The 13,117-nt window shown below is 40.5% G+C and overlaps 1 protein-coding gene across 7 annotated transcripts in view; it reads left to right on the top strand.

Moving 5' to 3' along the window:
* Positions 1-13,117, top strand: part of sema6ba (sema domain, transmembrane domain (TM), and cytoplasmic domain, (semaphorin) 6Ba) — a 184,781-nt gene that overhangs the window by 160,660 nt on the left and 11,004 nt on the right. For all 7 annotated transcript variants that reach the window (XM_048162487.1, XM_048162484.1, XM_048162485.1 and 4 more), the window contains 4 exons: positions 3,193-3,324; positions 5,398-5,547; positions 6,881-7,060; positions 12,531-12,671. In XM_048162487.1, coding sequence (XP_048018444.1) covers positions 3,193-3,324; positions 5,398-5,547; positions 6,881-7,060; positions 12,531-12,671 — 603 coding nt within the window. The remainder of the gene's footprint in view (positions 1-3,192; positions 3,325-5,397; positions 5,548-6,880; positions 7,061-12,530; positions 12,672-13,117) is intronic.

Below are 13,117 nucleotides of genomic sequence, written 5' to 3' on the forward strand. Positions count from 1 at the left end.
TAATGGAAATCACAACATGGGCTCAGGAATACAAACAGAAAACATTGTCGTGAACACAATCCACCGTGCCATTCGCCGTTGCCGGCTAAAACTCTATAGGTCAAAAAAGAAGCCATATCTAAACATGATCCAGAAGCGCAGGCGTTTTCTCTGGGCCAAGGCTCATTTAAAATGGACTGTGGCAAAGTGGAAAACTGTTCTGTGGTCAGATGATTCAAAATTTGAAGTTCTTTTTGGAAAACTGGGATGCCATGTCATCCGGACTAAAGAGGACAAGGACAACTCAAGATGTTATCAGCGCTCAGTTCAGAAGCCTGCATCTCTGATGGTATGGGGTTGCATGAGTACGTGTGGCATGGGCAGCTTACACATCTGGGAAGGCACCATCAATGCTGAAAGGTATATCCAAGTTCTTGAACAACATATGCTCCCATCCAGACGTCGTCTCTTTCAGGGAAGACCTTGCATTTTCCAACATGACAATGCCAGACCACACACTGCATCAATTACAGCATCATGGCTGCGGAGAAGAAATGGCCAGCCTGCAGTCCAGATCTTTCATCCATAGAAAACATTTGGCGCATCATAAAGAGGAAGATGCAACAAAGAAGACCTAAGACAGTTGAGCAACTAGAAGCCTGTATTAGACAAGAATGGGACAACATTCCTATTCCTAAACTTGAGCAACTTGTCTCCTCAGTCCCCAGACGTTTGCAGACTGTTATAAAAAGAAGAGGGGATGCCACACAGTGGTAAACATGGCCTTGTCCCAACTTTTTTGACATGTGTTGATGCCATGAAATTTAAAATCAACTTATTTTTCCCTTAAAATGATACATTTTCTCAGTTTAAACATTTGATATGTCATCTATGTTGTATTCTGAATAAAATATTGAAATTTGAAACTTCCACATCATTGCATTCTGTTTTTATTCACAATTTGTACAGTGTCCCAACTTTTTTGGAATCGGGTTTGTATCTATCTATCTATCTATCTATCTATCTATCTATCTATCTATCTATCTATCTATCTATCTATCTATCTATCTATCTATCTATCTATCTATCTATCTATCTATCTATCTATCTGTCTGTATATCTGTCTGTCCGTATATCTATCTTTCTGTCTGCCTATCTGCTGTCTATCTATCTATCTATCTATCTATCTATCTATCTATCTATCTATCTATCTATCTATCTGTCTATCTGTCTATCTGTCTGTCTGTCTGTATATCTGTCTGTCCGTATATCTATCTTTCTGTCTGTCTATCTGCTGTCTATCTATCTATCTATCTATCTATCTATCTATCTATCTATCTATCTATCTATCTATCTATCTATCTATCTATCTATCTATCTATCTATATTTTTACTGTTTGCATATAAACATCTGTAAGTCATGGGTCACAGGTTTTTGAGGATTAATTATTTAATGGATTTAACAAAGTTTTCAGGGTTTGTATAATCAAGTCTATGAAAGATAGTTTTACTAGTTTGAGGCACTTTTTGAGTTTTGTTGGAGGTGCAGGGAATTGGATTTGCCACAATGGATTTGTCATTTAAGATAAAGGACATTGGGGTTTAGATCATTTTTGGTCCAGCATTGACCCACTATTGGCCAAATGCTGTCCAGCATTGGCTCAGCATGTCTGGTGTCAAATGAGGTGTGCAGACAAGCCCTCTCCCTCCAGTTCCAGCGGGACACCAGACAGAACTCGCCAAATCTGTCACTGCGGTCCAAACGCACATGTTCTCAGAGCAGCTGAAGGGACCATGTGTGACCTCAGACACAGCCCAACATCCGGCTCCTGTGTTTTACACTCTCATTCTGTTGCTTTCCCCTTTTTCTGATTCCTTTTTTCTCTCTTTTCTTTTAACATGTTGTTATTACCATTACACTGATTTCTGTAATTAATCCCTTGTTAATTTGCTCATGTTTGGGATGTTGTTGTCCCTCCAAATATTTCCTGGAAGAGAATGTCATTATGGATTTTTTCTGAGTTTAAAGGAGTTTTGCAAAAGAAAAGTGAAATTAAGAACAAGTAAAACATTTGTTATGAATGAGTCAGAACAGTCTGAAGGTCTGGCCCAGTTGGTGGTTGTAGCTTGAAAGCTCTAGGAGTAATTATTTTAGTCTCAGAATAATAATAATAAATTTCCATCTTTTAAAATGTATAAATCTAATATACATCCTTGCTGAATAAACCTTATTAATTTATTTATTTTTAAATGCCCCTAAACTTTTGAATGTTAGTGTATAATTCTAAGTATTCATTCAGTTTGTATGCATCAGATCACACTTGAATGCCATTCAGTTTACTTCTAGCCTTTTGATAAGATTGTTGTTTTGCCTGAAAGCTGAAATCTGGTCAGATAAGAGGATCCAAGTTTCCCCAACAGTCCATCTGACCTCCCACTGTTTGGAGGTGGAGGGGGGAGAGAGACAAGCTGCCCTGGAACACATGGTGAACACCTGCAGACCAGAACACACACACACACACACACACACACACCATAGGCTGTACAGTCAGTGAGAACACTTGCCCATCCTGACAGGTCATTTTATAGTTTCCTTCTGTGTTTGACTGATATATGATTTCCTTTGTATTTTACGCACTTCAAGCTATAATAATCTGCTGATATATGTTTTCTCTCAGTTTTTAGCTTTTAAAAGGAAGAATTCACCCCAAAAAATAAAACTCATCTTTTATTCACCCATATGTTTGTCTTAAGATAGGTGTATTTCTTTAATAAAACAGAGAAAGTTTTGAAGAATTTTTGCTGCTTTTTTCCATACATTGAAAGTATATAGTGACTAGATACTATCAAGCTTATTGACACTATAGCCTGTGTGTTATAAAATAGCCTTAGGTAAATATGGTGAGCTTGTTGAGTCACTTGAATTTTCATCAACTTGAATTTGCGCTTGAGTTTTTATCAATCTGATGTGAGTGGCTGTCGAGACACTCTATAATGAGATGCTGTAGAGGCAGATTGGTCGATTAGTCTGTCAGCTGCAGAAAAACTAATAGTCCTGTTGTGACATGTCACTTTGGCTTAGGGTAACAGCGTGTGTGTGCTTTGTGAAAATGTGTGAGACTGTATGTGTGTGAGTGAGTGTATGCATGTGTTTGAGGTGTGGGTTGGATCAGTGATGTGTTTTGACCCTCTTGCAACTCTGTGACTACCCAGCATCCCCGGCTCGGCGGTGTGTGCGTTTGACATGCAGCAGCTTGCACGTGTATTTGAGGGCAGATTCAAAGAGCAGAAATCACCAGAATCCATATGGACACCTGTACCTGATGAACTGGTTCCGAAACCCAGGTATATACCGTTCTATCTTTCTAGTATCTATCTAGTTCTGTCTATATCTGTCTGACTGTCATTCTGTCTGTTTGTCATTCTATCTGTCTATCTGTCTGTGTATGCTCTCCTGTTCAAACCTCCCACTCTAATTGGGACTCGAACCCGGGTCCGCTGTCATGGGAGTTGGGCGCTCTAACAAGGAGGCTAAAGACCGCAGTCTCTAGCGTCAGTCGCTATAGCGCCTCTTGAGATCAGGAGAGTGAGGTTTACAGGCACAGCTCTTACTGGCCTACGTCCATTACACTCACCTCCCTAAACCTCAATCCCATCTGGGTCACGGCACCAATGTAACCCCTCGTGTTTGAACCGCCCACTTTAAGTGGGACTCGAACCCGGGTCCGCTGGCATGGGAGTCGGACGCTCTAACAAGGAGGCTAAAGACCACAGTCTCTAGCGTCAGTCGCTATAGCGCCTCTTGAGATCAGGAGAGTGAGGTTTACAGGAACAGCTTTTACCGGCCTACGTCCATTATACTCACCTCCCTAAACCTCAGTCCCATCCGGGTCACGGCACCAATGTAACCCCTCCTGTTCGAACAGCCCACTCTAAGTGGGACTCGAACCCTGGTCCGCTGGCATGGGAGTCGCGCTCTCTAACAAGGAGGCTAAAGAACGCTGTCTCTGTGAGGTTTACACACACACAGCTCTTACTGGCCTAAGTCTGTTACACTCACCCCCTAAACCTCACTCCCATCTGGGTCACGGCACCAATGTAACCCCTCCTGTTCGAACAGCCCACTCTAAGTGGGACTCGAACCCTGGTCCGCCGGCATGGGAGTCAAGCTCTCTAACAAGGAGTCTAAAGAACGCAGTCTCTCTGAGGTTTACACACACAGCTCTTACTGGCCTATGTCCGTTTCACTCACCCTCTAAACCTCACTCCCATCCGGGTCATGGCACCAATGTAACCCCTCCTGTTCGAACCGCCCACTCTAAGTGGGACTCGAACCCTAGTCCGCTGGTATGGGAGTCAGGCTCTCTATCAAGGAGGCTAAAGAACGCCGTCTCTGTGATGTTTACACACACAGCTCTTACTGGCCTACGTCCATTACACTCACCTCCCTAAACCTCACTCCCATCCGGGTCACGGCACCAATGTAACCCCTCCTGTTCGAACCGCCCACTCTAAGTGGGACTCGAACCCTGGTCCGCTGGCATGGGAGTCGCGCTCTCTAACAAGGAGTCTAAAGAACGCAGTCTCTGTGAGGTTTACACACACACAGCTCTCACACACTGTCTCTGTGAGGTTTACACACACACAGCTCTTACTGGCCTACGTCTGTTACACTCACCCCCTAAACCTCACTCCCACCTGGGTCACGGCACCAATGTAACCCCTCCTGTTCGAACCGCCCACTCTAAGTGGGACTTGATCCCTGGTCTGCTGGCATGGGAGTCGAGCTCTCTAACAAGGAGGCTAAAGAACGCAGTCTCTGTGAGGTTTACACACACAGCTCTTACTGGCCTACGTCCGTTACACTCACCTCCCTAAACCTCACTCCCATCTGGGTCACGGCACCAATGTAACCCCTCCTGTTCGAACCGCCCACTCTAAGTGGGACTCGAACCCTGGTCTGCTGGCATGGGAGTCGAGCTCTCTAACAAGGAGGCTAAAGAACGCAGTCTCTGTGAGGTTTACACACACAGCTCTTACTGGCCTACGTCCGTTACACTCACCCCCTAAACCTCACTCACATCCGGGTCACGGCACCAATGTAACCCCTCCTGTTTAAACCGCCCGCTTTAAGTGGGACTCGAACCCTGGTCCGCTGGCATGGGAGTCGGGCTCTCTAACAAGGAGTCTAAAGAACGCAGTCTCTGTGAGGTTTACACACACAGCTCTTATCAGCCTAAGTCCGTTACATCTGTCTGTCTGTCTGTCTGTCTGTCACTCTATCTATTTATCTACAATATCTGTCTGTCTATCTGTCTGTCTGTCATTCTATCTACCTGTCTCTCTCTCTGTCTATCAAATAGTGAAGTGTTTGGTTTGGACATTTGTATCATGAATGTGGTTCTTTTACTTTTATAGGCCTGGAGGATGTGCTGTCCAGGGTTCGAGATTCAGCTCCTCCAACACCCTTCCCGATGAAGTGCTGAATTTCATCAAAACTCATCCTCTGATGGACGAAGCAGTTCCTTTGCTTGGACACAGACCCTGGATAGTCAAGACCATGGTTCGGTAAGATGCATAGACCTACAGAACACAGAATAATACCCAGGTGTTCTGGACAAATATCAATAAACCAAGGTCCTTGTTATATGAAGTGTGTTGCTGAGAATTGAAAAGGTGAAGCATAATTCTCAAGGCCTCCTAAAAGCTGTGCTGCTTAAACCGAAATTGGCTGAAATCTCAGGAATCAAAGCTTAGGATCTGCTGTAGTATGGCTAATGTTAGCAGCAGCTATACTCAAAGGACGTCATTCTGTGAACAATCCTGTTAAGAGCGCTGCTACAGTGTCTCTCAAGGTTAGTGTGAGGGAAAAAAACATTAGTTAAAATATAAATCTGAACTCCAGAAGTGCTTCTGTGGAGAGTAAATTGCCCGAGGCCTTCAGACTCAGTGAGTAACTGAAGCAAAACTTCACCCTGCTTTTTAAAATTTGATTGAAATTGCCACTGGGTCCTTTCACGATAACTAGAGGTAAATTGTCACACAAAGAAGAGTGGTACTCTGGTTGTCTCAGTGGAAGAAAGGTGGACATTTGATTCATGTTCAATAACAAACCATTTTGGCTATTAGTGAATTGCATGTCACAAAGATTTCAATGGCTTGAAGAAAAATAGGTTTTTCAATCTTACATCAAAGTAGTAAAAGTACACAGAAAGTTGGTGTGATCTGTCTCAAATTCCTCTGTGTTTTCTCTTTTAATCCAAATAAGCCTTTTTACACCTAATCTTCTCAAGTCTCAACAGAGAGAGTATTTACAACTCTAATCTCTCACATCCCTTTTTAATTATTTCCTGAGCTGTATTAAGAATAATACACCAAGAATTGTTTAAAACAGATATCGCCAGCTCTAAAATCTGATTAGTTTGAAGCTATTGTACAATAAATGACAAACATACCTGTGGCCATCAGCTGATTTAAACACAAAATCAAAATAAACCCCATTTACTTTAATACATGTACACAATTCATGAATGTTATTCAGAAGAAGAAAATGTCTTTGCAAGCTTCATTCAAAATGTAATAACTTGATTTTACCTCTGAAAGGACTTTCTTATTCCTCAGACTCATAACTGGGGCATGTGGGTGTGGAAAATAATGTAGGGTTACATTTTTGATCTTATTCAATATTTTGTTTCTCTAGCACATTATGGTTGCAAAATGGTTTGCAAATGCAATTTTATGTTAATTTTAATGCTCTATTTTATTTGGCTACTGTGAATGGCTTAAGGATGATGAACTATATTCTTGGCTGTCTTTTATCATATTGATGTTGCAACAGTTTTATAAAAGCAATAAGCTTCTATAATGCTGTGCATATTGCTTTATTTTTCTCACTTTTAAGGTACCAGTTGAACACTATGGTGGTGGACACCGAGGCAGGCCCCCACCGCAATCGAACTGTGGTGTTCCTTGGATCCACCAGGGGAACCGTTCTCAAGTTCCTTATCACACCCAGCCCAGAGAACCCGTACTCCAACACCAACACCTTTCTGGAAGAGCTGGAGGGCTACAACCCAGAAAGGTGATGAGATTTTATTTGCTTGAAACACTACAGGCAAAACCATTGTTTTTTCAGGCACTGGTAAGTTTTGGTCTATTTTGCTTGCTAGCATAACGTTTCTTCTGTCAGACTAGTGGAAAGGAAACATCCAAAATACTCATTTAAATGTTTCTTTTATTGCGCTTTATCTATGCGCACATGTACATTTCAGTTAAAATATTTATGTTAAAGGCCGTTCTCTCAAAATGAGTTTTTGTTTTCTCATACTCTTAGCCAAAAATGTTCACTTCAGCAGCACTTACATACACCAAACTTTCCAGTTTTACTTATTTAACATAAAATTTCTTATAATTAAAAAAAAAAAAATGGTGAAAATGTTTTGAAACTGGCATGTAGTTTTTCTTAACAACAATGTATTTTTAAGAACAAAAAAATTAAGAGATGAGAAAGTATGAACTCTTTAGTTATTGGCAAGCAACATGTGCAACATATTCCATTCCCTCTCTTAGAGATGATTAGGAACTACTAAATCTACTAAAGAGCAGTGAGTGATTTTCTCTTTGTCTTTTATTTTTGATTAACATTGAAACAGACAGCAGCAGGTAAATTAGGCTGCTGTCACTTTAAAACATGATGCACGGATCCAATATACTGTTACACATGCAACATATTTCCCAACTTTTTATGTTCACTTATGACATAACCGACTGTGTTTATTTGACCGTTTAGGCGGGAACCCTAAGCCCAAAGTATACTTTGCTTGTCCGTGTTCCACACCATCTCGGAGCGCGCCCATAGAAAGACGCTTGGGGAACAGTATCTCTTTTATAGCTTAATGCGGTTTTAATAACTCTTTTTATTATCGAACACATCCTGCAGTTTAGCAGCAGTAGACTGTATTTTACGACAATCACTGATCTAGCTGATTTGGCGGTTACGTTTGGGCTTTTAGGGAGGAAAGAAAGCACACCGCTGTGAAGAAAAGAAATCCACTAAAACCGCACAGCTCTATTTTTTGCTGTCATTGCTGTAGGGTTGCTTTGCTCTCCGCAAAGTCATTGCTAATGTATTGTGCTTTTCAGACACCTGGTAGAACTGCCAGTGAATGTAGTGAAGCAATTTTAGCCACGCAAAAAAAAAATGTCTGATCGGCCTTAATGGAGACCACAGATCAAGCTATAAAGTCGACGGATCAGCGCCAATCAATCAGAGCACCTTTACTGGAAATGTATGCACATTTCTGCATATTTAATATAGTTAATGCCTCATTTGTATATTTAAACATAACATTTCAGAATACTTAAAAGTAAACGTTTTACCCTATTAATTTAGTCCACACCACAACTATAACGATAACGGTGTTGGAATCACTTTCAGAATTACTTTTTCCAGCTGATGAACGATCAAAACATTGATAGCCAATCAGAATCCATCCTGCTTTAAAGCTGCAGACAAAACTGCAGCGCACTTAGAATAACAGAACGATATCGTCCGCTGGTGTGAACACTAATATAGTTTTTGTTACAGTTATCTTTATAATTATTGTTCTTGGTGGAAGCTTTACAAATCTTTGGTTTCGAATCAGTGGTTCGGAGCGTGTATCAAGCTACCAAAGTGGTGTCACATCCCCCAGTGGTGAACCACTGAAATTTCGAAACACTTGTGACATAACGAAGCCTCGTTTACCGAAATCACATGACTTTCATGCTCCGAACCACTGATTTGAAACAAAAGATTCGTAAAGCTTAAAATCTTCATCAAGCAGTGTTTTGAAATCGGTCATCACTAGATATTGTTGAATAAAGTCGTTTTTTGGGGGTTTTTTGCTGCAAAAAAAGTATTCTTGTCACTTCATAACATTAATGTTGAACCACTGTAGTCACATGAACTCTTTTAAATATGTCTTTAGTAGCTTTCTGGGCATTGAAAGTGTTAATTATCTTGTTGGCAATGGAGGACTCACTGAGCCATCGGATTTTATCAAAAATATCTTAATTTGTGTTCCGAAGATGAACGAAAGTCTTACAGGTGTGAAACAACATAAGGGTGGGTAATTAATGACAGAATTATCATTTTTGGGTGAACTAACCCTTTAAGAGGGATACATTTATGCTGCCTTCAAAAAGATGAAGGCATCATAATAGACTAGACATTATGCAGATATTGGATTCAAACATACCTTGCTGACTTCCTGCGCTCCTGATAAGACAAACCTGTTTCAGTATTTCGGACACAGACTTTAAAAAGTAAGATCAAGTTGTTTTTGTCCTTAGCATCCTTTAATCTGCTTCCAGACTGAATTTATTTAGAAAAATCCATTTTTATCAAGCAGTTTCCCACAGTTGTTTACTGTTGTTGACGTTTAGCCCTGGATTAAAAACTTTAGCACAGTCAAAGAGAAAATGATATTCAGTATCAAATGCAATGGTAGGAATAAATCCATGCTTTTTATTCACAAACAAACACACAAAAGACCTCTGAAAATGTCCTCAAAAGCTAAAGGAACTAAAACGATTCAACAGGGTTTCTGATTATTTGTGTGTGTGTGTGCATGCGTGTATGTTTGCGAGCGTGTGGCACTCTGATGGATGAAAACATGGCTGGGGTTTTGAAGATGAAAGGCAATACCTGTCTGGAGGAAGAACAGAGAGATGCATGCTGGGAGATGAAGGCGAGTTGTGTGGCGGTTGAGATAAGGTTCCCAGCAGGATGCAGCACTCGCTGAGAAACACACACACACACACACCTGAAACAAAGAGATCACTGTGTCTGCTTGACCTTCTGTCTTGCCTCAGGTGTTCTCTGGATGACATCCAATACTCTCACACAACTTCCTGTAATACATCTTCGAGCTATTTATCAGTGTTTAGATTACGTGTCTGATATCTGTGGACCTACTGTTGAGGAGTTTCTCTGAGACGCCGGTGTCGTAATTTAATCAAAGATGTTGTAGTAATTTAATGCTTTATTAGCAGCTTGACAGTTAATGTGTGTTGGAAACAAACCAACTCTGACTTAATCTCTTTTAGTGTGTATTTTTTTGGGCTGTTTGCCACTTTTTATAGTCACAGACAGTAGAAAGAGAGAAGAGAAAGAGAGAGCAAGCGGGAATTGGATCAGGAAAGTTGGACAAATTTCAGAATTTAGGAACTTGCCAAATTTCAGTTCATGAGTTGAAATTTGAATTGGCCACACCACACAGGAAGTTGAATTGGAATTTGAATTTAAATGATAGAAAGTGAATTGCCTTTGGGTTAAAATATTGAATATCATAAGCCAAATCATTAGTAGAAGAACTCCTCTTGATCCAAAGCTGTGTATATTGCATATTTGCCCTCTGAATTTTAAAATCATTAAACATGAAAGATTATTGTTAATTCTTTGTTTCCTAGAAGCTAAACATGTAATAGCGTGTACTTGGAAAAAAGAAGAAAGTCCTGGCGTGTCTCAATGGATAAAGGGGATGACCTCACACCTTGCTTTAGAAAAGATTACCTATTTTCTGAAAAACAAACTTTATACCTTTTGGTCCATCTGGAAAGTGTTCTATGACTTTTTGGAGAGTCTAGATGGTGACTTCTTTGTGGAATTGATGGACATTGAGAGTATATAGACAAATATGTTTTTTTTTTTGGACTATTATTAGTAGTTTAATTTCTTCCTTTATTTTTTCTAGTTATAATGTAAAATGTAAAATGTTGTTGAAACGTGTGATAATTTGATAAATAAAATTGTTCAAAAAAAAAAATGATAGAAAGTGGAATTTACTGAATTACAAGTCGTTCCATGCATCTAAAATCGCATACTGAGTAGGTACTACAGTTGAATTTGAATTTTTCAAGATGTCCATGTCTTTCTTTCTTCAGTCGAAAAGAAATTAAAGTTTTTGATGAAAACATTCCAGGATTTTTTTTCCATATAGTAGACTTCAATGGGCACCAAACAGTTGAAGGTCAAAATGAGTTTCACTGCAGCTTCAAATTGTTCAACACGATCCCAGATGAGAAATAAGGGTCTTATCCAGAGAAACCATCACTCATTTTCTGAAAAAAAATCGAAAATTATAAGTTTTAACCATAAATGCTCATCTTGAACTAGCTCTCTTCTTCTCCTCTATTAGAAGTCTGGCAGTGTAGACACTGCTAAGAGTAATACTGCCCTCCACAGGTCAACTAATTGTTATATACTATTGAACTAGGATATTGCATATAAAAATTAGTTCAAACTTTGACCTGTGGAGGGCAGTAATACGCTTAGCAGTGTCTACACTGCCAGAATTCTAATAGAAGAGAAGAAAAAGAGAGCTAGTTCAAGATGAGCATTTATGGTTAAAACTTATATAATTTTCACATTTTGTTCAGAAAATGAGCGATGGTTTCTCTGGATAAGACCCTTATTTCTCATCTGGGATCGTGTACAACAATTTGAAGCTGCAGTGAAACTAATTTTGACCTTCAACTGTTTGGTGCCCGTTGAAGTCCACTATAAGGAGAATAATCCTGGAATGTTTTCATCAAAAACTTTAATTTCTTTTCTACTGAAGAAAGAAAGACACGGACATCTTGGATGACATGGGGGTGAGTAAATTTATCAGGAAAAGTTTATTTAAAAGTGGACTAATCCTTTAAGTGCAAACAATAAGCGCAACCATAATCAAAGTCATCAAATAGAGACCACATTTTTCTTCAAGCATGATACAGAGCCGAGAGATGGTTAAAACTACACAGCCCAGCCTAAGATAGCTTTCATATTGGGAGATATTTGCATGCATCAGGGATTTGCTTTCAAAATGCAGGGTATTGAAATAGTTTTTGAATGCGCGCTTGCATTTCACTGTCAATTTCACGATCACGTGTACTCAGTGAATAGGGAGCGGTGGTGCTGAGCACGCCTTCTACAAGATAACACATTTGTCATACGCTAGGCTATGTGCAACGAATTCTCATCCATAGTCTTGTCAGTTATCTCATCGCTTACTCTTGTCACATGATCAGTTAACCTCTGATTCCTGCTGCACGATTTTGCAGCTCGTGTTGGATGAGCTGGATGCGATTGAAGCGACCATTCCCCAACTAAATTAAATTGTTATTTCTATAAAAAGCAAAACGATTGCAAAACGATTGCACTACGTATTGTAAACGTAGCGGTGGCATATTCTATCCTAATTTCACCCTCACAGTCCGTCATGGCAATATCGCGAGATAGCTTTTCACCTCGACACATTTGAATCTCGCGTAGCACGCGATCTCGTCACAGCCCTAGTAAATGACTTCTGTGATAATTAGCTAACCTCTTCGCATGAGTCTGAATGTCTCCGCCAAGCTGCTGAGTACGGGTGGTCATACTGTATGTTAATGGCCTCATGACTCATGGAGACACTGATGTGAAGTTGTTGGGTTTTAATGAGCGTATGTATCCGTGTTCTAGGATGTGTTTAGTTGTAAAAGTACAGGAGTGGTTGTATTGATGGTTTTAATGTGCGTGTGTGTAGGTGCGGCGATGACTCTGTACAGGCGCGGCAGCCTCTCTCTCTGACCCTGGACAAACCCAGTCACACGCTCCTGCTGGCCTTCCACTCCTGTGTGGTGAGAGTGCCTGTCGCACGCTGCCAACTGCACTCCAGATGCATGAAGTAAGAACACACAGACACACCTTCAATCTGTACACTGATTAAACACACTCACATTTGCAAACACGCTCTGGTTTTCCATCTTAAAGTAAATTGTGCCACCCAAACGCACACTGCTTCATCAGCGGCTTTGAAATTACTGTGACCCAGCTTTTACAATTTCCTTCAGACAACACACACACGGTTCTTCTGGCCCGTCTCCCGTACGGCACATTTGGAATGGTTTCTTCCTGTGTAGCAGTAAAGCTCTGGTGTAATTCAGCCGTGATAAATGGTAGAGGCTTTGATTGAGTCTGCTGATGCTCTCTCATCTTGCAGGACGTACCATCTACACCAATTCAAGTCTCTAAAATCTACTTTGTACGTCTGCAGCACCATGTGCTCGCTCAAATGACTCTTGCACCAGCATCCCATGTTGGCATGGGTGGCACAAACCTCATTTCCCTCCA

Source organism: Megalobrama amblycephala, linkage group LG17 (assembly GCF_018812025.1).
Source record: "Megalobrama amblycephala isolate DHTTF-2021 linkage group LG17, ASM1881202v1, whole genome shotgun sequence".
Classification (NCBI taxonomy): domain Eukaryota; kingdom Metazoa; phylum Chordata; class Actinopteri; order Cypriniformes; family Xenocyprididae; genus Megalobrama; species Megalobrama amblycephala.